This window comes from Meriones unguiculatus, chromosome 10 (assembly GCF_030254825.1).
Source record: "Meriones unguiculatus strain TT.TT164.6M chromosome 10, Bangor_MerUng_6.1, whole genome shotgun sequence".
NCBI lineage: Eukaryota > Metazoa > Chordata > Mammalia > Rodentia > Muridae > Meriones > Meriones unguiculatus.
The window spans coordinates 16,199,652-16,223,040 of NC_083358.1; the positions used below are offsets into that span (position 1 = coordinate 16,199,652).

Sequence of the window (23,389 nt, forward strand, 5' to 3'; positions counted from 1 at the left end):
TGAGTGCCCCCCTTTGAGCTGTATCATTCAGGTCAGACTGTCATGCCCGCGCTGGGTCTCCTTCCTGAGTCTGGACTGTGAGAACATCGATGGTGCTCGCTCATGTAGTCCCTGCAGGGTTACCAGCCCAGCCTCATGGTGACAGGAGGGGCAGGTAGTGCAGCGCCACTGGCCCCCAGGAAAGAGCAGCATTCAGAGAATCCTCTAAGCTGCGCTGAAGCTTTGACATGAGAAGCCACGAGAGCCTCCCTCAGTGAGGGGGTACAATGCCAGCTTTCCCAGAGCCTGTGGCAGGTACATGGGGACAGACAGAACTTAATGCTCTGCCCTTCTGTTTTTTTGTTTTTTTTTCCCCCTTTTTCTTCCCTTTTATTTTTATTTTATTTTGGGTTTTTGTTGTTGGGTTTTGAGGTTTTTTATTTATTTATTTATTTTGAAACAGGATTCCTCTGTGTATCCTTGACTGTCCTGGAACTCACTCTGTAGACCAACCAGGCTGACCTTGAACTCACAAAGATCCACCTCCCTCTGCCTCTTGAGCACTGAGATTAAAGGTAGGCACCACCACCGCTGGACCTATTCTACCCTTCTTCAGTCAGTCACACTTGAATTTTTTTATAGTAGCCTCTTTTGTTTTGTTTTTCAAGACAGGGTTTCTCTGTGAAGCCTTGGCTGTCTGGACTCCAACTTACAGAGATGCCTCTGCCACCCTGAGTACTAGGATTACAAGTATCATGCCAGTTTATAGTAGCCTCTTAGTTGACATGTCTGGTGGGCTGCCAGCTTTGTTTCTCTCATTGCCTGTCAGCCAGGGACAGCTTGTGATTGTTAGTATCTTTAGTGGATGCTTTGACCATGGTCTGGACTCCAGTCTTTTCATTTTGATCTATTGTGGCCATGAAAACAAAAGCAGATGCACTGAGGGGCCTACATGCAAATGCACGCATCACTCAGCAGATAGGGACTCATAACAGAGACTTGCAGAACCATCTATATTTCTATATGAAAAAGCTGCTTTAACATCGTGTAGGAAGATACTGTCCTTACCCATTTTCTCTTGCTTTCAAAATGGGATCTTTTTAAAATTATTTTTATTATTATTATTTTTTTTTTTTAGTGGTTAGTGATGCAATGAGTCAAAATCTTCCATCCATTAAAGAAACAATGTTGTGGTTTACGGATGACCTGGCTATGGCTACCTTCTATGAAAACCATTTCCTGCATCCAAGAAAGAGGAGTGAGAGAGAGCAAGAATTTTCTGCTTTCAATCCCAAGCTACATGACAGCAGATATTTCTTTGTTGAAATACATTGTATTTTCTTAGCAGAGTGAAGTTTTGGGATTCCAACTACCTTCCTGAAATCACTTGCATGCAGACCTTTGCTTCTAAGGGCTCTCTTAATTTCTGGATTAGCAAGGGTGGCATGATCGGGGAAAAGCTAGTGATGGAATATCGGGGTTTCTGAGGAGAGATGGGAGCTCCCTGGGAAGTAGAAGGAGAGGGTGAGGTGACCTTCAAGATTTTTCGATGAAAAAAAAAATTAAAAAAAAAAAAGATTTTTCGATGAGATTTTAGCAAGATTGTGGCTTCTATGAGACTAGAGCATTTGAGTAAGTCCTGTAGTAGATGCTGACCAGAAAGGAACTTGGGAGTTGGGTCCCATAGGAGAACCAGGGGTTCCTTATTTCAGCCTCAAGTAATAAAAGCACCATGTCCGGAAATTTAAACATGACCTCGACCTTGGAGATGCCTGTGAATTTTAAATTTATTTTATATTGACGTCTGTCTTTTTTGTTGTTTTGAGAAGGATCACATGTAGTTCAGTCAGGTCTCCTGAGCCCTTTCTAGCTGAAGTTGATCTTGATCTTCTCCTTTCTTGTCTCAGCCTCCCAAGTTCTGGAATTGCGGGCATGCACCACCAAACCTGGCTTTTTTAAGTATTGACCAAGGCTTGGTTGTTGACTGTTTTGTTTTGAGACGGGGTCTCATGTGTCTCTTATAATGTAGCTGAAGACGACCTTGAACTTCTGATCTTCCTGCATCTACTTCCTGAGTGCTAAGATTATAGGCATGAGCCATCGCCCAGAGCTTTCTGCATTCTAGGCAGGCACTGTACCAATTGAGCCATATCCATAGCCTCCTCCGGGTTGGTTTGTTGTAAGGAGACAGAGTTGGGGGAGAGAGGGATGCTGCAAATTACAGAAAAAGCAGAACGCTGAGGTTTAGGAAATATGCCGAGTCCTCACTCAGCAGCTAGCCACACAACCCATCAATGAGACATGTAAGTCTTCTGTTTTGCTTCTCACCCTGGCTGGTTTAGAGATTTGTGTCCAGCCATGTGGTCCTAACAGGAGTAATAATTGTGGGAATATGTGTCTCTGTCCCGCAGACAGGCACATGCTTGACCTTCATGAGCTTGGTAAGGTCATAACTGGAAGCTAGGTAATGTTCTCTTGAAGAGAGAGCATTGGCTTTTAAATATCCGGGCTTCTCTTAACGTCATGGTTCAGATTGGTTGTGAGCCCATATGGAATCAGTATCTGGAAAATGAATTGTGTCTTCCTCCACCAAGCTCCCAGGGCTATGCATAAAGCAAAATGTCATCAGAGCCTTTGTTAGAAGCTGTGCTTAATAATTTTTTAAAAATTCCATCTCAGAAGTATAAATGGTCTTTTGTGTTGGTAAATAAATCATTGCCCCAGCTTAATCTGATGATACAAATGAAAGCAACAGCGGTTTGCACCTCAGGGACAAAACATCCCTCCCCATGCATAATTAATTATCTTCCCTTAAACTCAGTATTTTCTCTCAGAGAGCTCACCGTTGCCTTCCTTTCTAACTGCAAGGAAACAGTGGCATGCCTTTCCCTGTTTGCCATGAGGCTGCCCTGCCCAAACCTTGGGAATGACTCCAGGAAGGAAACTGCTGGAGTAGAGTAAGGAGGGGCTGTGGAGTTACCTCTTTCCCTGGGAATAAGTAAACTACACTGGAGTGGGGCTGTGCAAGGGAAATTCAGGAGTTGAATTTCCTACATGTCTGAGAGTCAGAGGCTCTGCCTTGCCACGAGCTTCACACCATCTACTCTTCCTGGTTTACGCATCTAGGTGCATTTCTCTTACGTTGGCCTGAGAGGCCCTGTCCTTACTGCTGTACTTTTCAAACTAGGGATCTGCTAGCAATTCCATAGTACTGCTCTCTTGAGTTTACGACTTTCTCATGCCGGAGCTTATTATCCTCTGGAGATCTTCTGTGTGTTTGTCCTCCCCAGTGCTCCCCCCTCCCCCGCCCCAGTTTTTCAGGACAGGGCTTCTCTGTATAGCCTTGGCTGTCCTGAAACTTACTCTGTAGACCAGGCTGTCCTTGAGCTCAGAGACGCACCTGCATCTGCCTCTGCCTCCCAAGTGCTGGGATTAAAGGCTTGAGCTACCACCTCCTGGGGTGTCTGTCCTTCTAATTGGACCCTTTACTATCCATTGTCCTGAGTCTGTATTTAGACGTAGGTGGGCATTGCAAAATGAAGCACTAAGCCGGTCATGGTGGTGTATGCCTGTAATCCTAGCCCTTGGGAGGCAGAGGACAGTGGATCACTGTGAGTGAGCCCAGGACAGCCAGGAAAAGGTATATATACGTAGAGCCATCCCCTGACCACAGGAAGCACACTTAACATCTTCAGTATGTGCCGACCCCACATCATGCGCCGCTGATGATGGTGCAGCAGCCTATCCCAGCCTTGTCAACATACCGCGCTCGGCAAAAACGTTTAACCTCAGTCTGTCCACAAGAGACAGGAAAATCCAGTGAGCTACAGTCTCTGAGACAGCCAGAGTAGACTCTTAAAAAAATTAATCATGACACCAAGGCCAGGAGGCAGAAGACTGCCTGAGATGAATTGTGCTGTGCTGGGAGAGTAGCTGTCCAGACCATTTTAAACTGTTTTGGGCGAGAATTCAAAGGCAGCCTTGGTAGAGGCTGTATCAGCATTAAGTTTCTCCAGTGTACTATGAGGTGTTGAGGTTATGTAGGAGAGTGTCTTAGGAGATACATACTGACGTATTAAGATGAGCCGTGGTATGACGTCTGAAATACTTAAAAAAGGTTCCATGCTATTCCTGCAAGTAAATGTATGCTTAAAGAAAAAAAAAGGATCTGTGGCATTAATTGTGAATCTAAGTGAGGCTTATTCAGATAATGACAGTGCTGTGTCTTTTACTTTGACATTGAACTGGAAAGTTGAAATCTTATACTAATTTCCCATGACCTTTCTAAATTATCTTTTTATTGTTATAAAAACAAGTGGCAACCACTTTGGAAATCAATCTGGTGCTTTCTTAGAAAATTAGGAATAGTTCTACCTCCAGATCCAGCTATACCACTCCTAGGCATATATCCAAAATATGTTCAACTATACAACAAGGACATTTGCTGAAGCCTGTCTGTAGCAGCACTATTCGTAATAGCCAGAAGCTGGAAACAACCCAGATGTCCCTCAATGGAGGAATGGATACAGAAATTGTGGTACATTTACACAATGGAATACTAATCAGCCATTAAAAACAAGGAAATTGTAAAATTTGCAGGCAAATGGTAGGAACTAGAAAAGATCTTCTTGAGTGAGGTAACCCAGAAACAGAAAGACACACATGGTATATATTCACTCTTAAGTGGATATTAGACATATAAGATAAACATACTAAAATCTATAGTCCTAAAGAAGCTAAACAACAAGGAAGACCCTAAGGAAGATGCTCAATCCTCATTCAGGACAAATGTGATTGACATTGGAAGCAGGAGAAGACAGGGAACAGGACAGGAGCCTACCACAGAGGCCCTTTGAAAGACTCTACTGATCGAGGTATCAAAGCAGAGGCTGAGATGCATAGCCAAACTTTGGACAGAGTGCAGGGAATCTTATGAAAGAAGGGGGAGATAGAAAGACCCGGAGGGGACAGGAGCTCCAAAAGGACACCAACAGATCCAAAAAACTGAGTCCTGGGGATCCTGCAGAAACTGATACGCCAACCGAGGACAATGCTTGGAGAGGACCTAAAACCCTGTCTCAGATGTAGTCCATAGACTCAGTATCCAAGTGAGGTGCCTAGTATGTGGAGCAGGGGCTTTCTCTGGCAACAACTCAGTGACAGGCTCTCTGATCACCTCCCCTGGGTTGGGGGGGGGCTGCCTTCCTAGGCCACAGAGGAAGACAGTGTAACCACTCCTGATGAGACCTGATAGGCTACGGTTAAATAGAAGGGGAGGAGGACCTTCCCTTATCAGTGGACTAGGAGCATAGGGGAAGAAGAGGGGAGGGAGGGTGGCATTGGGAGGAGACGAGGGAGAAGGCCACAGCCAGGATACAAATGAATAAATTGTAATAAATGATAAAAAAGAATTAATTAAAATTTAAAATAGAGTACTGATTTAAGGGGAAAACAAAAACAAGTAGGTATGTGGGGGTAGAGGGCAACACACTAGTTCCATTTCTTCCTTCCAAGAACTAACCAAGCCCAGCCCTGCTGAGCATCTAAGATTGATGAGGTCAGAGAAATAGGACTTATTATAGAATGGTGCCCATTTCAGTCACTGAGTATCATAAATGGTGTGCCAGAAGCCTTTTGTTTGTTTGGTTGGCTGATTTTTTTTTTTTTTTAAGGCAGGATCTCACTGTGTAGCCTTAGCTGGATCAGAACTCACTATGTAGATCAGGCTATCCTTAAAGTCATGGAGACCTGCTTGCCTCTGCCTCCTAAGTACTGGAATTAAAGGCATCTACCACCATGGCTGGCCTAAAAGCCTTCTGATTGGCCACATGGTAGTTCAATTTTAAGGTGCTTTTCTGAGTCTAACATTTTTGTTGTAAAACTAGTTTCCTTTATTTCCTTTTTTAATAAAAGACATAAAAATTAGACATAAAAATTCAGTGCTTAGAAAAAAATGTTTTTATTTTCCAAAATAGCTTTATTGAGGTAGAGCTTCCCCGTTGAAAATGGAGTTAGCTGGCTTCTGGCTTCTCAGACTGTGTGTGTGTCAGCAGTTTAGAGCCAGAATGTGGAAAGTGAGCTGTGTCTCCCAGCAGCTCCCACAGAACACCCCAGGGAAACTTCCATTGTCCCCGAAAGGAAGCCTGCCCCCTCTGATGCTGTCGGTCAGCTCTCGCTGCTGGGGTGTAACTGAAAACAGTAACTTCAGTGGTAGACAAAGTGCCAGTCGGTTCTCTCCTTCCACCATACAGGCTCAGGGGTCAAACTCAGGTCATCAGCCTTGGCAGTGAGCTCCTTTACCCACTGAGCCATCTCACCGCCCCTTTATTTATTTAATTTCGGAACTGTGCGTTCTCCACTGTGGTTTCAGAAGTTCAGTCTGTGGCCACCTGGCCCCATTACTTCCAGATCTGTGACATCGACTGTCTTAGTTTTCTATTGCTGATAAAACAACATGTCCAAAAACAAGGAGGAGAGGAAAGAGTTCATTTCACTTATACTTCTCTGTCCCAGTCCTTCATCACAGGAAGTCAGGGGAGTAAATTAGGGCAGACAGGAACTTGGCCAGAAGCCATGGGGGTGTGCTTCTTACTGGGTTGCTCCTCACAGCTAAGACAGGGTTCCTCCGTGCAGCCTTGGCTGTCCTGGACTCCCTTTGTAGACCAAGCTGGCCTCGAACTTGTAGAGATCTACCTGCCTCTGCCTCTGCGAGCACGTGGGAATACAGGCATGCACCACCACAGCTGGCTTCAGCCTGCTTTCTTATACCATCCAGGACCGCCAGCCCAGGGATGGCACTTCCCACAGTGAGCAGGGCCCTCCCACATCAGCCTTCAATCAAGAAAGTGTACCACAGGCTTGACCACACACCTATCTGGTGGAGGCATTTTCTAGCTTTAGGTTCCCTCTTCTAAATGACTGTAACTTGTATCAAGTTGATATGCTAGCACACTGGCAGAAAGGCATGGTGGGAAAAGCTGTTCACCTCAGTAGCCAGAAAGCAGAACAGAAAAGGAAAGATCCAGGGACAAAAATACAACCTTCAAAGACATGCCTGAAGCCAGATGTGGCACACCGCTATAATTCTAGCACACAAGAGGCAAGTGTGTGTCAAGTTTTCAAAAAAATAAGTGAAGAGTGTGCCTCCAGTGAGCCTCTTCCTCTCACCAGGCTCCACTTCCTAGTAGCTCATTCAGCTATGAATCGATTGATCCATTATTAAGTTAGTGATCCACTTACCTGCCAGTAGCACCAAGGAGGAACTCTGTTCAAACTGAACCCGTCAGCTGTAATTGCATTGTTCTCTTTGTGATTGCCAGCTGAGAGTCCACAGCAGGACAGATGAGACCTTCACAGTTAACATGGAAAGGGGCTCATAGCATTTCTGAAGAGACAGAAGTTCAGGGTGTTTGCCTTCAGAATAATCAGATATGTTTCATTCACAAGTGTTAAAAATCTGAAGCCAGCCTGGGCTACATTGTAAGACGTCATCTCAATCTAAAATCAACCATGCCTGCAAATGCCCTCACTCTTGGCTTAGCACAAGGGCAGTTTATCTGAAGAACTGTGTGTCCATGTAAGGCTGAGCCGCTGTAGCTTCTGGACAGCTTTCATTTTCAGCTTTCACTGATTTGTGCCACTTTTTTCCTGGCGTTGTATCAGCTTCCATGCTATAAAGAGCTCTGATGGGTCTGAACCCACAAGATGCTTAAGGTACCTAGGACTTCTTCCTTGGAGTTTCTGCCTTCCTCAACTCAGTGGTGAGGTGGGTGGGTCTGGACAATCTCCCTCCTGCCAGCTTCAGTCCTTTCCTTAGTGCTCAGCTCTGATCCTGGGCTTTGGGGAGATTAGCTTACAGGTGGGACCTGAAAACAGCCAGGATTTGGATTGTACTTTTCATTCTTACAGATGTCCGCTAAATCTAGGGAAACCCAAAGGAACGTCAGCCCCAAGCTCTCAGCAGGGAAGTTGGAACTTTCCCCACGTTGGTACGAGGCTCTGGAAAGTAGTTCATGTGTGTGCCCCTCCCTTGTAAACAGTGACGGACTCGAAGGAGTACACAAGCCTCTGCCCCAGAGTCTTGTTGCAGACGGCTTGCATGTCAGTGGTTCTGCCAGTTTTGATGCGAGAGGTGTAGACTTGAGCCCAGCCCTGTATATTGACTTTCTGAGGAAAGGTCGCTAGTGCTCAGACGTGTCCTTGTCCTTGCTGGTCCAGTTTTGGAATTAATTTTTCTGAACTGTCGTTTGAAGCATGGTGTTGAGTCTTTTTGTTGTGGGAGAAGTTTGTTTGAGTAACTGCTGTCAAGTAGGGATCTTGGTCAATTAAAAATCTAACAATCGTGTACCCTGAGTTGTTTGCTTCACTGTGGGCGACAGTATGAGTAAGATGGCAGGGTGTGGTGGCACACACCTTTAATCCTAGCACAGTCAGGTAGTTCTCTTGAGTTCCAGGTGAGCTGGGTGTAAAGAGCAAGTTCCCGGCCAGTCAGGGCTACATACTGAGAAAAAAGGAGCGAGTAAGGCCTGGATCCTGCGCACAGTGAGCTCCAGGACAATGGAGAAAGTGGACCTCTCTTCTCCCCAACGGAGCAGTAGTAGAGATTGGAGTGTGCCTGTAGCTACATCATTTGTGTCCCTGTCCTGTGGGGCCAACAGAAGGCAGCAGCTGCCGTGAGGATCCCTAAACTAGGCCCAGTTCTACCACCGTGGGCTATGACAGGTTTCATTCTCTGTAAAGTGCAGTTTGGTTAATGCATGTATGAAATAAGTCAAATAGAACAGCCCCTCAGCGATTTCCCTTTTGGGGTCTTTTAGTAAATGGTCACACTTTGCCATTTCCTGCCCTTTTTGATAGATTTTTTTTCTCGTCATACTCAAAGGTCAGACCTTGTAGTTGTGTGTGTGTGTGTGTGTGTGTGTGTGTGTGTGTGTGTGTTCGTTCCTAATCTTAAGCACAGTGGAGCTGCTGTCTCTGTTGAATGACTGTAATTAGTGGATGAGAAGATGACTTTTCAAACCAAAAATTCTCTTCTGTGGGTTCCTGGTGTTAAAGATCACGGGGAATGAAGGTTTTTCTTGTACCTTCTCACAGCCCCATTGACAAGCTCTGCCGGCCTCATCATTAAGGACCTCTTACTTAGTTCCTTTCCAGACCTCTTGTGAACAGATGGTAGCCCAGGGCATCTCTGAAAATGAGCAGCAGCGGGATTCTTCCTACAGAGAGCAGTGAATCCAAGTCCCATTGAGAGGCACAGAGCGGAGGAGAACATGTCACATCTCTATCCTTAACAGACGGTATTGACCATTCAGATGCAGTGAACGTAGTTATGCTTGCAGAAGGCCAGGACTGCCACACAGAAAGGACCAGGTCCTTTCATTTATGCATACAATGCATTTTGATCCAATTTACAATTAATGATCTTAAGCAAAAGAAAATAGCTCTCAGAAAACTCGAAGCTTCTCACCTTGGAGACAGTCAAGTCCTGGAGCCTCGCTTTGTCCTGAATCTGCATTTTCTGTTTGACCTTTGTTGTATTTTTGTTTAAGATTTATTTATTATGTACATAATGTTCTGTCTGCCTGTACACCTACACGCCAGCAAAGGGTACCAGATCTCATTATAGATGGTTGTAAGCTACCATATGGTTGCTGAGAACTGAACTCATGACATCTGTAAGAAGCCAGCATCCTTAACCTCTGAGCCATCTCTCCAGGCCCCTTTGGTGTATTTTTGTTAACCTCTCTGAACTTTGCTTATTTATCCAACTCAAGACATGGACAATGAAGCTTGCCTGGCTGTTCAGAATTGATCTTATTAGCTAATAAGCCCAGCCTGTTGGGTGGTATGAACTAGACGTGGGAGCTCACATCCTCTGGACCATTGTTAGTAGAATGAGAATGTATTATGCCCAAGTCTTGTGTTTGGTGTGGGCACTAACCTGTTGTCCTAGGGTACAGATAGCTCACAGTCCATGGTTTCATAATGAGTTGGAATGATACCAGAATGATTCCCTTCAGCTCAAACCTGAGGTTGTCCACAACAGGCCAAATCCACATCAGACAGGAAAGAGGCTGAGAACGCACCAGGAAAGTAAACATTGCCATGCTAAAGTGTACTGCTTGACTATTTCAACTCTTGCCTATCCCTGTGAAGCAGAAAATAATCTCCAGTTTCTTCCAGCAGAAAATTCATTTTAGTTTTGTGAAACAAAAAGCAGGCTAGCAAGATGGCTTGGGGGTAAGGCCTTTGGCACCCAGCAATACAAGCCTACAAACCTGACAGTGATTCCCAGATAAAGATGGAGGGACAGAACCAATACCACAAAGTTGTCCTCTGGTCTGTGCATCCCTGCCCCCACCCAAAGAAAACAAGGTGTTGGTTTGTTTTTATCCCATGTTCTTTCTATGGTTTCTTCCCCTCATATCACCTTATAAACTCTAGCTGCTTTCTGTTTCCCTTATCTCATTCATGCCACATGGACTGGAAACAGTTGACTTGCCAAGACTTGAATTTGGCATGTGGGGTTTCTCCCACAGCCCATGATAGACAGCATCACCAGCAAGTAGAGCACAGGCTGGACATTCTCTACTTTCGGGATGTTCTCTACCTTTGGGAAAAACCAGGAGTTGAAAAGCAGTTGCCTTTAAAAGGCCCTTTTACAGTGCTGTGACTTCTTGCTCATATGTACTGGGAACTGGTTCTTACTCTGTGGAAGAGTCCTCTGGGACTTCAAAGCACAGATGAGGACAGTGGCCAACAGTTCACTGCACCTTGACCCTGTGCCGGATGCTATTTGGCGCTTTGCATGGACAATTCCCCCCATCCATGAGTAAGCAGGCAGTGTAGATTGGAAAAGCAAGGAACATGTACTTGAGCAACTAGCCTTGAGTCATTGGGGCAGAGCTGGAATTTAGACCTATGCATGTGACTCCAGAGTCTTGCCTGAACCCTACCGTTCTCCTCCCTCCCTGCAAGCAGAGACCTGCCACACGGCACACAGAGGTCTGAAGGGCTGAGGGCTTCCTGTCAGCTGTGCATCTGAGCAGTCATGTGTATTAGGCAGGAAAGGCACATTAGGATTCTGCCCTACCTACAGGTGCCACACAGAAAAGGAAATGCCCTTGGTACAAGCATGGTTTCCACTCAGACAAATGGCTCCAATCCAGGGAGCCAATCCATGTCCATCCAAAAATGAAAAGCAAAACAAAACAAAGCAAAAAACTATTCATCTAGAAGTCAGAACTCTTATAATCATTTTTCTTTCCATAGGATAAAAAGAACAAGTGGCATGAGCAGCCTTTTGGGGAAAATTGGAGCCAAAAAACAGAAAATGAGCACCCTTGAGAAATCCAAATTGGACTGGGAGAACTTCAAGGAAGAAGAAGGGATCGGTGAGGAACTGGCTCTCCACAACCGAGGGAAAGAAGGGTAAGCAGCGGGCTCAGCCCTCTGTACCAGAACGCTGCAGTGACGGTTTCTAACCAGAGAGTGCTTTGGTTACTGCTGAAGCTCTGTTCTTAGATGGGGCGGATCCCCTCTGGGAGCAGCAGTGTCCCCAGGCCTGAGTCCACTGAGTTACTGCTTCAGTGAACTGTGAGTCGCCTGGCTTAATCACAAGGCAGGTCTGGCTCACGGTGACTTGTCCTAATCTGAGTCCTTGGCCTTCTGAGAAGCTGCCTAGTTAGTGCTTCAGAAGCAAAGAAAGCCAGCCCAGTGCCAGAACTCTGTCACATTATCACGAATGGTTTGGTGTTAGTTTGTTTGACCATGTTACTGTGATCCAAAGCAAGGTCTGTTTGCTACAGCCTGCATGATACATGAGAGGGCCATTACTGTACCGTTTCCTGTTCACTCTGGAATACAAAGAGCATATTCCATAAACCAAAAATGATTTCCTTGTAGCATAGTGTTTATTGTTTTGTTTTTTCTGTGGGAGTATTGAGAAAGGATCTCACTCTATAACCTAGTCTAGCCTCCCAATCATGGCAATCCTTCTGCCTCAGTCCTCCAAGTTCTGGGATCACAGGAAAAAGCCAGCACATCCAGCTCTTATGTATGTTCATTTGGTGCGTAGAAAGAAAGGAGGCTCATTAAGTGTTTAGGGAGTGTAAAAGAAGCAAGCAGGCTAGCACTCCTACCCTTGAAGCAGTGACTGGTCCTTTACACAGTCTGGGCTTCTCATCCACCCTGCCCCTCATCAGTAAGGTCTTCTTCAGCGTACTAGTTATCTCAGCTCCTTTGCCAGGAAAACTGGGACAATCCTTCACCTTCACTGTGGTGCAGAGCTTATGAAATGATGCAGAATGTATGTGACACAGGAATGAACATGCATAAAGCGCTTTGAAGAACACCAATCACATGAAGACATACATGAGTACAAGTCATTCATGTTATTAATTAATCTAAATTAGCCTTTAATCTTGGCATTTGGGAGGCGGGGGTAAATAGGTCTCTGAGTTTGAGGCCAGCCTGGTCTATATAGTGAGTTCCAGGCCAGCCAGGGCTATATGATGAGTCCCTGTCCCTAAAAATCAGATGAATGAATGAGTTCATGAATAGACGCGCCCTAACTTAGAATAAAAACCAGTGGGGAGCTAATTTAGGGATTGTATCTCTTTTTCTTGAGCTAGTGTTCTGCTGTGTAGGCCAAGCTAGCCTGTGCAGTCTCCCTGCCTCAGCCTCCCTAGTGCTGAGTGAGATTACAGGCATGCATACCAACACCCAGCCCTTATACTACGAAATAAGATGTTAACATTATTTGAACCAACCTGGGAGCATTTTTGTTTTTCATTTTTTGTTTGTTTTGTTTCTTTTACATTTATTTATTGGGGGGAAACACACACATGGTGGGTTTCAGGTCTGTCCTTCTATAGTGGGTCCCAGGGATTGAACCTAGGCCCATCAGGCTTGGCAGCAAGCGCCTGTACACATTGAGCCATTTCTTTGGCCCTGGAAGTATTTCTAAATATGTACATTATGTACATTAACCTGGATGCTATCTAATATGTTTTACTTAGAGAGAGAGAGAGAGAGAGAGTATGAGCTTGCTTAGCCACCAGATCCAGGGCAGGCTATTTACGGTATTCAGTTTTGTATGGAGATCTAATGTATGGCAGGAGAAGGGCCAGAGTGTGCCTCTTTAAGTATTGATTATGTGGGTTGGAAACATTCACTGTGTTCAAGCAGATAGATGTCATAAAAGTAAAGGGCTGCTATCAGAGATAAAGGAGTGTTAATAAAATACAGAGTGCAGGAGAAAAGACGATATACAAAGACACTCACCCAAGGGCTGGAGAGATGGCTTAGTTGTTAATAGCACTGGCTACTCTCCCAGAAAACCCGATTCACTTCCCAGCTCCTACATGGCAGTTTTCAGTCAGCTATAACTCCGGTCCCAGGCGATCTGATGCCCTCTCTGGCCTCCGTGGGCACCAGGCACACATATGGTGCTCAGATATACATTTAGGTAAAACACATAAAATAATAATTTAAAAAAATTAAAGATGTCTACCTAGTGAGAACCTTTCAGAAAGTGGGAAATCAGGTAACTGGGGTGGGGTGGGGTTCACTCAGTAGAACACTTGCCTAGTTTGCTGGGTTCAGTCTCCAGCACCACATAAACTGGACTTGATTGATAATGCATAACTGTAATCCCAACACTTGGAGGTGGGAACAGGAGGCTCAGAGTTCAAGATCATCCTTGGTCACATAGGGAGTTCTAGGCTAACCTAACCTGGGAACAAGAACAGGAAGCACACATACAGGGTGGTAGGTTTTTTGGTTTTAAGATTTGTTGTACCTCTGGTACGTGTACCTGTGTCTGTGGGTATGTGCACAAGCTTCAGGTCCCCTGGAGGTGGAATTACAGGCAGTTGTGAGTCCACAATTTGGGTCCTCAACAATAGCAATACTGGCTGAGCCATCCCTTCAGCTCTCAGGATGGTAGATTGAAGACTACATTCATCAGTATTTTTACTGAATGTGAATAAGGTAAGTGTTCCTGTTAAAAGTCAGAAATTAACAGATTAAATTTTTAAAAGCCAAACCACAATTTGCAGTTTTAAAAAGATTGATATAAAATGTAGAATGAAGAAATGTTGAAAAATAAAATAAATAGAAAAGATGAATTATGCAAATGCCAACCAAAGGAAAGCTGATAAAATGACATTTGTGTTAGAACAAAGTAGGCCCTAAGACAAGAATATTACCAGTTATAAAGAAAGTGGTCTGTGCATGAGATAAACATCTGTGCTGTAGATGTCCAGACTTCTTACGTATCTATAACGATACGGTCATAGCTCAGCAGCTCACTCTACTTTATTCCCGGCAGAAACGCAGGTATGTTCCAACAATGTGAGCAACATCCAAAATCAAGGAACAACTCCGCTGGCTGTCAGGGGTGTTACAGTTAAATATAATCTGTCTACACAGTGGGCTACTGTCAAGCAGTGGGTATGAACATAGATAAATCACAGAATTGTCAAATCATATAAGAGGAAGTAGCTGTGACTCTACTTAAATGAAGGTCAAAGCAGGCAAAATGAGTAGATCAGCTTTGAATGTAGTAAATCACAAAAGAATACACAGAAGAGAATTCTATTTATGTCAGAATCAAAAATAGCAATAGCAACAACTAGAGGTTAATGGAGATACAAAAAATGAAAGTAGGACTGAAGATGGCTCAGTGGTTTAAAGTGTGTGCTGCCCTTCCTGTCCTCGACTTTGCTGTTGTAGACCAGGCTGGCCTCGAACTTAAGAGATCCACCATGCCCGTCTTCAGTTAGGGTTTTATTGCTGTGAAGACACAACATGCCACAGCAGCTCTCTTACAAACATTAACAGTTTTACAGCTGGAGTCCATTATCAGCATGGCAGCGTGCAGGCAGACACGGTGCTGGAGAAGGAGCTACGAGTTCTACATCTTGATCTCCAGGCAGCAGAAGGAGACTGTGTATCACACTGGGCATAGCTTGAACGTACATAGCAACAAAGCCCACCCCCACAGTGACACAATTCCTCCAGCAAGGCCACACCTCCTAATAGTGCCACTCCCTATGGTCAAGTGTTCAAGCATAGTGAGTCTCTGGGGGCCAAGCCTTTCAAACCACCACATCTACTAGCTCCACCCACCCATCCACCCCCTCGGTGTGATGCACAGCCTTAATTTTCACACTCTCATTCAGTTCCTGCCCCCCAGGTCCTGCCTTTAGTTCCTGCCTTGGCTTCCCTCCATAATGGACTATCACCTGTAGAACAGAAAGACCTGCTCCTCCCCAAGTTGCTTGTGAAAGTTGAGTGTTCCCTCACAGCAAGAGAGCTAATGGAGACAGGTGCTAGCCCCAGTTTAGTTGTCTGTACAGTGGAAGCCTTTTCCTATGCCTCCCAGGCTGTTAGGGGAATGGAACAAAGAGGCAAAATGCCTGTCTTCTCCCAGGCCTCTGCTTACAATTGCCATTAAATGATCACCTCCAGACTGAGACCTTACTGTTAAGTTGGACGCTTTATTCATTTAGGAATATTTTCCACAGTGTTGGGAATATTTTCCAAGAGATGAGAAGCTTGGAGGCATCTCCCCAAGTGTCCCAGGCTGGCTTTTCTGCCTTCCCCGGCCCTTCAGCCTGGGAGTATGGGCTCCAGGTAGCTGTTTTCTTCCTGCTCCCCAAGTAGACACTAGTTCTAAGACTTAGCCACCATTTTCTGCCAGTGATTCAAAACCAAAGGGTCATCCTGCCCACCCCTGTCCACGTCCCAACTGCTTGCCACAGCCCAGCCTCAGTACCCTCCCTCTGTAGTGTGCCTCCACCAAGAAGGCTCTGGTTTGTCATTCAGGGCTCCGCTCAGATGCTACCCTAGAACAGCTGCACCACCTCAGTCACATGCCCTTTGTCATGTTTTGTTAGTATGCAGTGAGCCCCCGGAGCAGAATCCACAGCACCGCAGTGTCTAAATGCCCAACGCACTGGCTAGCAGACGCCGCTGGCTTTGTTTGGCAGCCTGGTACCATCAGAACTAAGCCTCAGAAAGTCCAGCATGATACATCAGGATGGGTTTTGTGCTGCGTTTTCAGTCAGCAGACTCCTGGAAGTGCTATCCCACCGTCAGTCTAGGCATTAGCAGACTTTGTTCAGGTGTTGAACATGGCTTCCTCTAGCACAGATTTCCTGATGATGGGTGTCATCAACAACACAGCTTCCCAAATAATAATGCTAAGGCAGAGGCCCCAGATGGAGGAGAGGGGAGTGATGCATAAAATGCACATAACATGGCTCAGTCTTAGCTGCTGCTCTCTGTCCAGGTAAGCTGAAGGTCATGGAGCCCAGTGATTGGAAAGTGAGTATTTGGTGATTGGGAGACAGTGAGGAGAGGGCACGGAAATACTTCATTCTCCAAAGAATCTATCGCCAGGATTTCCAGGAGTCTTATCTCCCGGGACCATGGCAGCCTTGAGGTGATATGAGAAGGCAGAGAAGAGGAAAGGATTATCATTACTGACTTGGGTGGGCCTGGCCATTTGCATCTTTCAGTTGCTTTCCCAGAGCAGAAAAATCCTGCCTTGTTCGGGCTACCCCCGGGCATGTGCTGAGTCTGAGCATTTCTGTTGTCCACCAAGAACTGAAGCTTCTCATCGCTGGGCCGTTTGTACAGCACCAAGGGTGCACAAGGAGCCAGCACGGCAGCACCAGGAGCAGAGTGCCAGCCCTCCAACCTCTCCACATCCTTCCTGACAGTGCTCCCAACCCTTCCCTACCCAGTGTCCTGTATTTCAGGAAAACTAAGGCAGAAAAACAGTTTGTGTTGGGGGATCGCACAGCTGTCAGAGCCTATTGTGTATAACCTGATTCTGAAACAAAAAACTAGATCACCTGGGTTCTTGGTGCTTTTAGCATAATTTGTTAATATAATAAAGATTTGTTTGCTTTGCCAGATGTGGTGGCGTGGCCCACACCTTTAATCCCAGCACCAGGGAGGCAGAGGCAAGCTGACCTCCCTGAGTTCAAGGCCAGCCTGGTCTACATAGGGAGTTCCTGGACAGCCAGTGCTATACACACAGAGAGAGCTTGTCTTTAAAAATAAATTAAATTAAAAATCTGCTGCTACTTAAATGGGCCATAAAAAAAAATAGTAGGAGGAGAGGATGACACACCCCTTCAGCCCTAGGTTTCTAGTGGGTCAGGTTCAGTCAGTCTGATTGAGGGCTAGGCACAGGCCAGAAAAGGAGCAAGAACCTAATTCCCATTGCAGAACAGCCAGCAGGTCTGTTCTGGAACCATGGCCCAGTTAAAGTGCCTGGAACCCCCTGTGGCCCAGTGGAAGTAGGTGAGCCCTCAGATGGCCTTGAGGCAGCCCTTCCTCCGGAGCGTTTCCAGCCTACTCCAGATGTCCCAGTCTGAGGCCATCCAGTTGTGGACGTGATTAAGTTGTTGAGAAGCAAGCACCTAACCCCAAACAGCTCAGTTTCATGGCCTCCACAGAGGGGCTGTTACATTCTTTTATTTTGGTTTGGTTTTTTGAGACAAGGTTTCTCTGTGTAACCCCGACTGTCTGGAACTCACTCTCTAGACCATGCTGGCCTCAAACTCCTCACACTGCCTCTGCCACCTGGGTGCTGGGATTAAAGATGTGTGCTCCCACTGGCCGGCACCATTGACATATTATTCCTGCTGTTCCCAAGAAGGAAGAAACAAGCACAAAAAGTCAGATCAAAAGCACAGATAGGAGATATCAAAGTCACTCTCATCTGTAATGTAATGTCAGCTTCTGTACATCAGCAAGTCCATGGCCAGTGGAAGACTTGTTTATGGTCAGCTCTTGGATGTAAACCAAGCTGTCACAATGACCCTTTTAACAGCTGCCAGGGGCTGTGACTAGGGGAGTACAGTAGCCAGACCTACCATGGCTTTGATGGGTTTCCCTTGAAACTGAGGTACATCTGTACTTGTGCCCTGTTGCTGTCTGAAGCTTCCCCTGGCCTCAGCTCTGCACCTTGAGCATCTGTTCTGGACTTTGCTCTCAGCAATCTCCAGGTCATCTGGACACACACAGTTTCGGTGAAGCTGCCAGCCCTGATCCATGCTCAGTGAGCATCCAATGTCAGGATCGCTTCCTTCTCCTTCCTGATCTCAAAGCAGATAGCATGAGAGCTCTGTCCTGAAACACCCCCACGTGACGGTTGCACAGTACTGTCTCCCGATTGTTCACCTCTCTTCTGCTGGCTCTTCCGAGAGGCCGTGAGCATGCCCACCACCAAGTCCCCAGTTCCCATGTGGCCCCTTCTCCAGTTCCTGGACAGCCAGGACTGATTGCAGTAGGTGGGGTCCCCAGTTTTCTGAGCAGCCATGTGTGAGGGCCTCAGGCTGCCGTGTTAAGTTGTTTGTGTGTCCACACCTCCTCACTCAGGTCTCATTCTTTGCCTTTATCAGAAGTATCTGTCACTGCTCTCTCTTTACCGGGGAATCTGAATTTCAGACTTAACTGGGTCTCCTTTATTTTCATTTACTAAATCTGACAGCTCTGGCCCATGGGACTTGTGTCACACCTGAGCATAGCCTTTCCATGGGTTCCAGCTGTTCTGGCCTCATTGACAGTTTTGACACCACAGCCTAATTCCTGATCCAGACCAGGTGGTAGTTACTAGTTTCAGACAGCACACATCCAAATGTGGGCCATCTGCCATTGTCAGGACCCTGATGGAAGTTGGCTGCCTGAAATCATAGTGACAGTATTAGCTAGCACTTTGCTGAGCTCCTGTTTCATGTTAGGCATTATAATACACTATTTCATTTACTCCTCACAGCAACCCATCTGAGCAAGGAGGACTGGTCTTTCTTTAGGTTTTTTTGGTTGGGCTCTGTAAGGTTTTTGGGTTTTAGCACTTTGTTAAGACAGTATTTCAGGAGCCAGGGCTATAGTACAGTTGGTATAGTGTTTGCCTAGTATGTACAAAGTTCTGGCATCACATAAGACAGGCACAAGGTTCATACCTGTAGTTTTAGCCATTAGAAAGATAAAGGAGGCTTGTGGTCATCCTTTGGCTATATGTAGTAAGCCAGCCTGAATTATATGCGACTCTGACTCCAGAAATTAAAAAATAAAACTACAGGAGTGGTCTCCAGCCCTGGCTGGTGTAGGATTCACATCAGCCTTTGTCCCTCAGCCCCAGTAGTCCTGGGATTAATATATATATATATATATATATATATATATATATATATATATATATATATATATATATCTTTGTTGTTGTTCCCTCCCCTTTTTATATACTGTAAGGAACTGACAATTGCTAAGTGTATACCACACAGCCAGTGAGTGACAAGATTCTAATTCAGCTCCCTCTGGCCTCAGAACTGTGTTTTCTGACCAGTCCTCATTGGTATGTGGAGGATTAGTAGCCTCAGGTCTGACTGGCAAGCAGATGGGATGGGTCTTGCTGCAGGATGCTGAAGGGCAGGAAGACAAGGCCTGAACTCAGTGAAGAACACGGGTCCCTGGACCAGGTTACATGCTCACCATGAATGTAATAACCTTGTAGTGACAGATGCACATTTTTCCATGGTGCTATACAGAAAAATTAGTGCAGAGATTCAATTATGTCTCCCATTTTTAATGGCAATTTTGCTTCCTCAGTAGATTAATTAGCAGCAGAGAGTTCCTCCCCGCAAGCAAATTGCAGCACACTTTATGGCAAGAAAAGGTACATTAAAATGCAGCTGTGTCTCATTAAGCAACCAGGCTCCCTTCTGACCAGCATGCCTGCCAGCGTAGGCTGGCCTTCCTCCCACCCTGTCTGGGAAGACTGAGGGAGACCTCCAGAGAGATCTCTGACCTTGGCCTGAGAGCAGGAGCAGAGCTCCAGGCTTCCAAGGAAAGCCTGTGTGTGTCTGTGCGTACAGAGGTGCTTGATCTCACTGCTTAGAGGAATTCAGGAAAGGGCCCCTTCTTTAATGCCACAGAAACAGCCTGGCCCCAAACTATGTAGAAGGTGCCCAGCGAAACAGAGCAGACAGAATTAAATAGCTCTGCAGTCCATACCTGCTTTCACCTTCACATTGTTTCTCTGTGTAACCCTGGCTATCCTGGAGCTGCCTCTGTAGACTAGACTGGACTCAAACTCACAGAGATCTTCCTGCCTCTGCTCTGCCTCCTTTAATACTGGGATTAAAGGTGTGTGCCACTGGGGCTGGAGAGGTGGCTCAGTGGTTAAGAGCACTGTCTGTTCTTCCAGACAGGATCTGGGTTCAATTTCCAGCACCTACATGGCAGCTCACAACTGTCTATAACCCCAATTCCAAGGGATCTGACACCTTCACACTAATGCATATAAAATAAAAATTTTTTAAAAAAATAAATAAAAAGGCGTGTGCCACTGCACTTGACTCAATTCGCTAGCCTGTTTTTGTCTGGACAAAACTGTCCTTCTGTGGAATGGGGTGGTTTGAATGCAATAAGAGAGCCCAGAGTGCTCACCTGGACACCAGCCTTGTGCACCTGCTGGTTTGCAGCAGCATGACTTATCCCTGGGCTTGGGCAGAGCAGGGGAGGCCTCTCCTGTCACATTTTACTCACACTGTTTTTTTCTTCTTCCAGGTACATTGAACGAAAAGCCTTTCTGGAGCGAGTGGACCACAGGCAGTTTGAAATTGAGCGAGATCTCAGGCTGAGCAAAATGAAACCTTGACATTCTGGGGAAAATTAGTAGCAGCTTAATCCTATTGACAATGTGAGCTCTTGTGTGTCTGTGAAATATTTCCCGTGTTCTTCATCATGTTTTCAGCGAGGCCCTTTTTCTACGTTGCAGTTTGGCTTATGTATCTTAATCTCACCTGGTTTCGTTCATTTTACTTTTTAAAATTTGTCTTGAAATAAACAAATAGAAGCCCTCTGCGAGGTTGGTGAAAGTGAAGACGCCACTCCCCTTCCCTGTGCACTGCTGCAGAGGCTGTGACGGCCAGCCCAGGCCCAGCTGCCGCATCTCAGACCTGTTTGTGAGGCCACAGGCCTCTAAAATCAGCCTCTCCTGGAGACCCTCAGGGGGCCTGCCCGGGTGCACAGACGCTGTGTCTCTGGGCATTTGTTCTCAGTTGATTCAGCTTCTCCCACCTGAGATTCTCATGTTTAAGGTGGAATAAATTAACTTAATGCTGAGTGGTTTTTTGTTGTTTCCCACTCCCTTTTTGCTCCTATAAAAAAGAAGTCTACTTCAGATGTATTCTCTACCTCAGTAGATCTATAGTTTTTTTCTTTGTCAAGAGATATTCTTGCCAGTAGTGCTGGCACACACCTAGAATCCCCAGCACTTGGGAAGCTGAGAAAGAATTGTTGCAAATTTGAAGCCAACCTGGGTTACATAGTTTCAGATCAGCCTGGGCATAAAGTGAATCTTGTCTCAAAAAAGGGGGTGGGGAGTATTCTAAAGACCTCTTGTTCTTTATACTCCTTAGGAAAATTCCAAACCCAAACTTCCTACCTAGGAAGCATTGAAGAAGAAAATAAGTAACAAACCACGCATGCTAATACAGTATTAAATCCGGTCACCTGCTCCTGGGGCATGGGAATGAGGAGAAAGTGGGCTTCAAAAACCGCTTTCTGTTTCCTGCTCAGACATAGCTCTGTGACATTGACCACAGGTTTATTTTCTGGCCTATGGATGGCATGAGTCACATCAGTGCCTCAGAGGGCTACAGTGAGCTGATGCCAGCGTAAGGACAAGAAACACGTGGTCACAGTGGGCCTCCACAGCTAGGCCTCAGATGTGTGGGCAGTGTTGGCAGCAGCCAAAGCTGAATTGTTGGCACCAGATGGCTAGCATCTCATTACCCACAAGGGGAGTTTACATGTGAACTCCTGGTCTATGCACATCCATCTGCAGAGGTCTGTCCAGGTGACAAGAGAACATTTCAGGCTGGCGTCAGATCAGATAGTCTCTATTCAGGCTTGGGATGATGGGGGACATCCTTCAGCCTGAACTAGCCAGCACCCCATTAGGGCAGGACCTTCGTACATGGGCTCTATTCAGTTTCAGTCACCTCTGTCTAGAAAAGGCTGTCCCTTTCTCCTGGGCATCTGCTCCCAGCTGCGCTCCTCTGACCCAGGCGGTGATGACGCATCTGACTCAGTTACACAGGCACTTTGCAGTGTGTCTGCATCATAAGATGTAAAGGGGCCTCACAGCGGAGGCTGCAAATGTGTGCATATAGCGTTTCCAGCCTCTGTCATAAGCTGGAGGCCTCTTCTATTTGTTTTTAAAGCTGTCGCAGGAGAGTAGGGAGGGAGGAGGTGAACGCAGCTGGCCCTGCGTCGGTAGTTGCTCATCCTGGAGAGGAGTGTGTACAGTCCGTATGTATGCTATTCTGAACTTGGATATGGATTTCAACTTTTCTTAATAAAGCATCTTTTAAAAGTTGTCCGAGAGACACAGAATTGTGTTCTGTAAGGAAGGATTTTGAGGTGCCTCAAGCTGAGCCAGAAAAAGGTGAGCAGCCTCCCAACACACAGCCAGTCTCAGGCCTGCAAGAACACAGGAGAGAGGCTGCCTGTTAGGGAGGAGGGCCTCCCTGCTCACAACACCCACATCTGCTTTAACAGCTAGAAACCACACTGCCACTTCTGACTGCAGGAGTCAGGGTGGAGGGCCAGAGGAACTGCCAGCAAGACAGAATGCCTGAAGTGGACATGGCTCTTCAGTAAACAAGTAACTGTTTCATAGGCATAAACCAGACAGAGGAGCCAGGCCCTGCCTTGCCACACACTGAGCTGAGTGTGATGACTGCAGAATGGAGGCGGAGACCTACACGGGAGGGCCCCATGGGGACCCGTGAGCAGACATGGGCACCGGCAAGCTTTTCTTCTCTTGGTCAGTACGTACTCCTGTGTGAGCCCATCAGAGTTCTTAGTGAGAATTGCTTTCCCAACTACACTGCTAGCTGTCCTGACACCCTGCCTCACTATGGGAAGACTAAGCTACCTTCACAAATGTCTGGCCTTCCCCAGTGGACCCTTGGTTCAGTCCCCAGAACTGCACCCCCCCAAAAAAAAAAAAAAAAACTCTCTTCTGACAGTTTGTTTGAAGTATGGCAGACCGTGTCGAACCCACAGTTTATAAAAGTGTGTGGAAAATTTTATCTAGCTACTCACGTCCACATTTAATAGAACTTAGATGGTGTTCTTTACTCAAGAATTAGGAATGGTTAAAGAAATGTTTGATGACTCATGAAGAACGAGCCAGTCAATACTTGGAGGTGGATTGGTGCCCTTTGTGGGTCGAGTGGTCCAGCGCTCTGCTGGGTCCTCACCATGGCCCTCTTGACTATGGAGATCTAGCTAAGGGGACTCACTGTCCAGCTGATCCTGTGTAGCAGAGACTCTCCTTGGAGTTGGCTCCTTGGCCCTGTCCTGTCCAGTTGGTCCT

The 23,389-nt window shown here is 46.1% G+C and overlaps 1 protein-coding gene across 1 annotated transcript in view; it reads left to right on the top strand.

Annotated features, from left to right (window-relative positions):
• Window positions 1-22,384, top strand: part of Cfdp1 (craniofacial development protein 1) — an 87,790-nt gene extending 65,406 nt beyond the window's left edge. Inside the window, exons 6-7 of the mRNA XM_021647574.2 lie at window positions 11,251-11,409; window positions 20,569-22,384. Coding sequence (XP_021503249.1) covers window positions 11,251-11,409; window positions 20,569-20,659 — 250 coding nt within the window. The 3' untranslated portion in view covers window positions 20,660-22,384. The remainder of the gene's footprint in view (window positions 1-11,250; window positions 11,410-20,568) is intronic.
• Window positions 22,385-23,389: the final 1,005 nt, after the last annotated feature.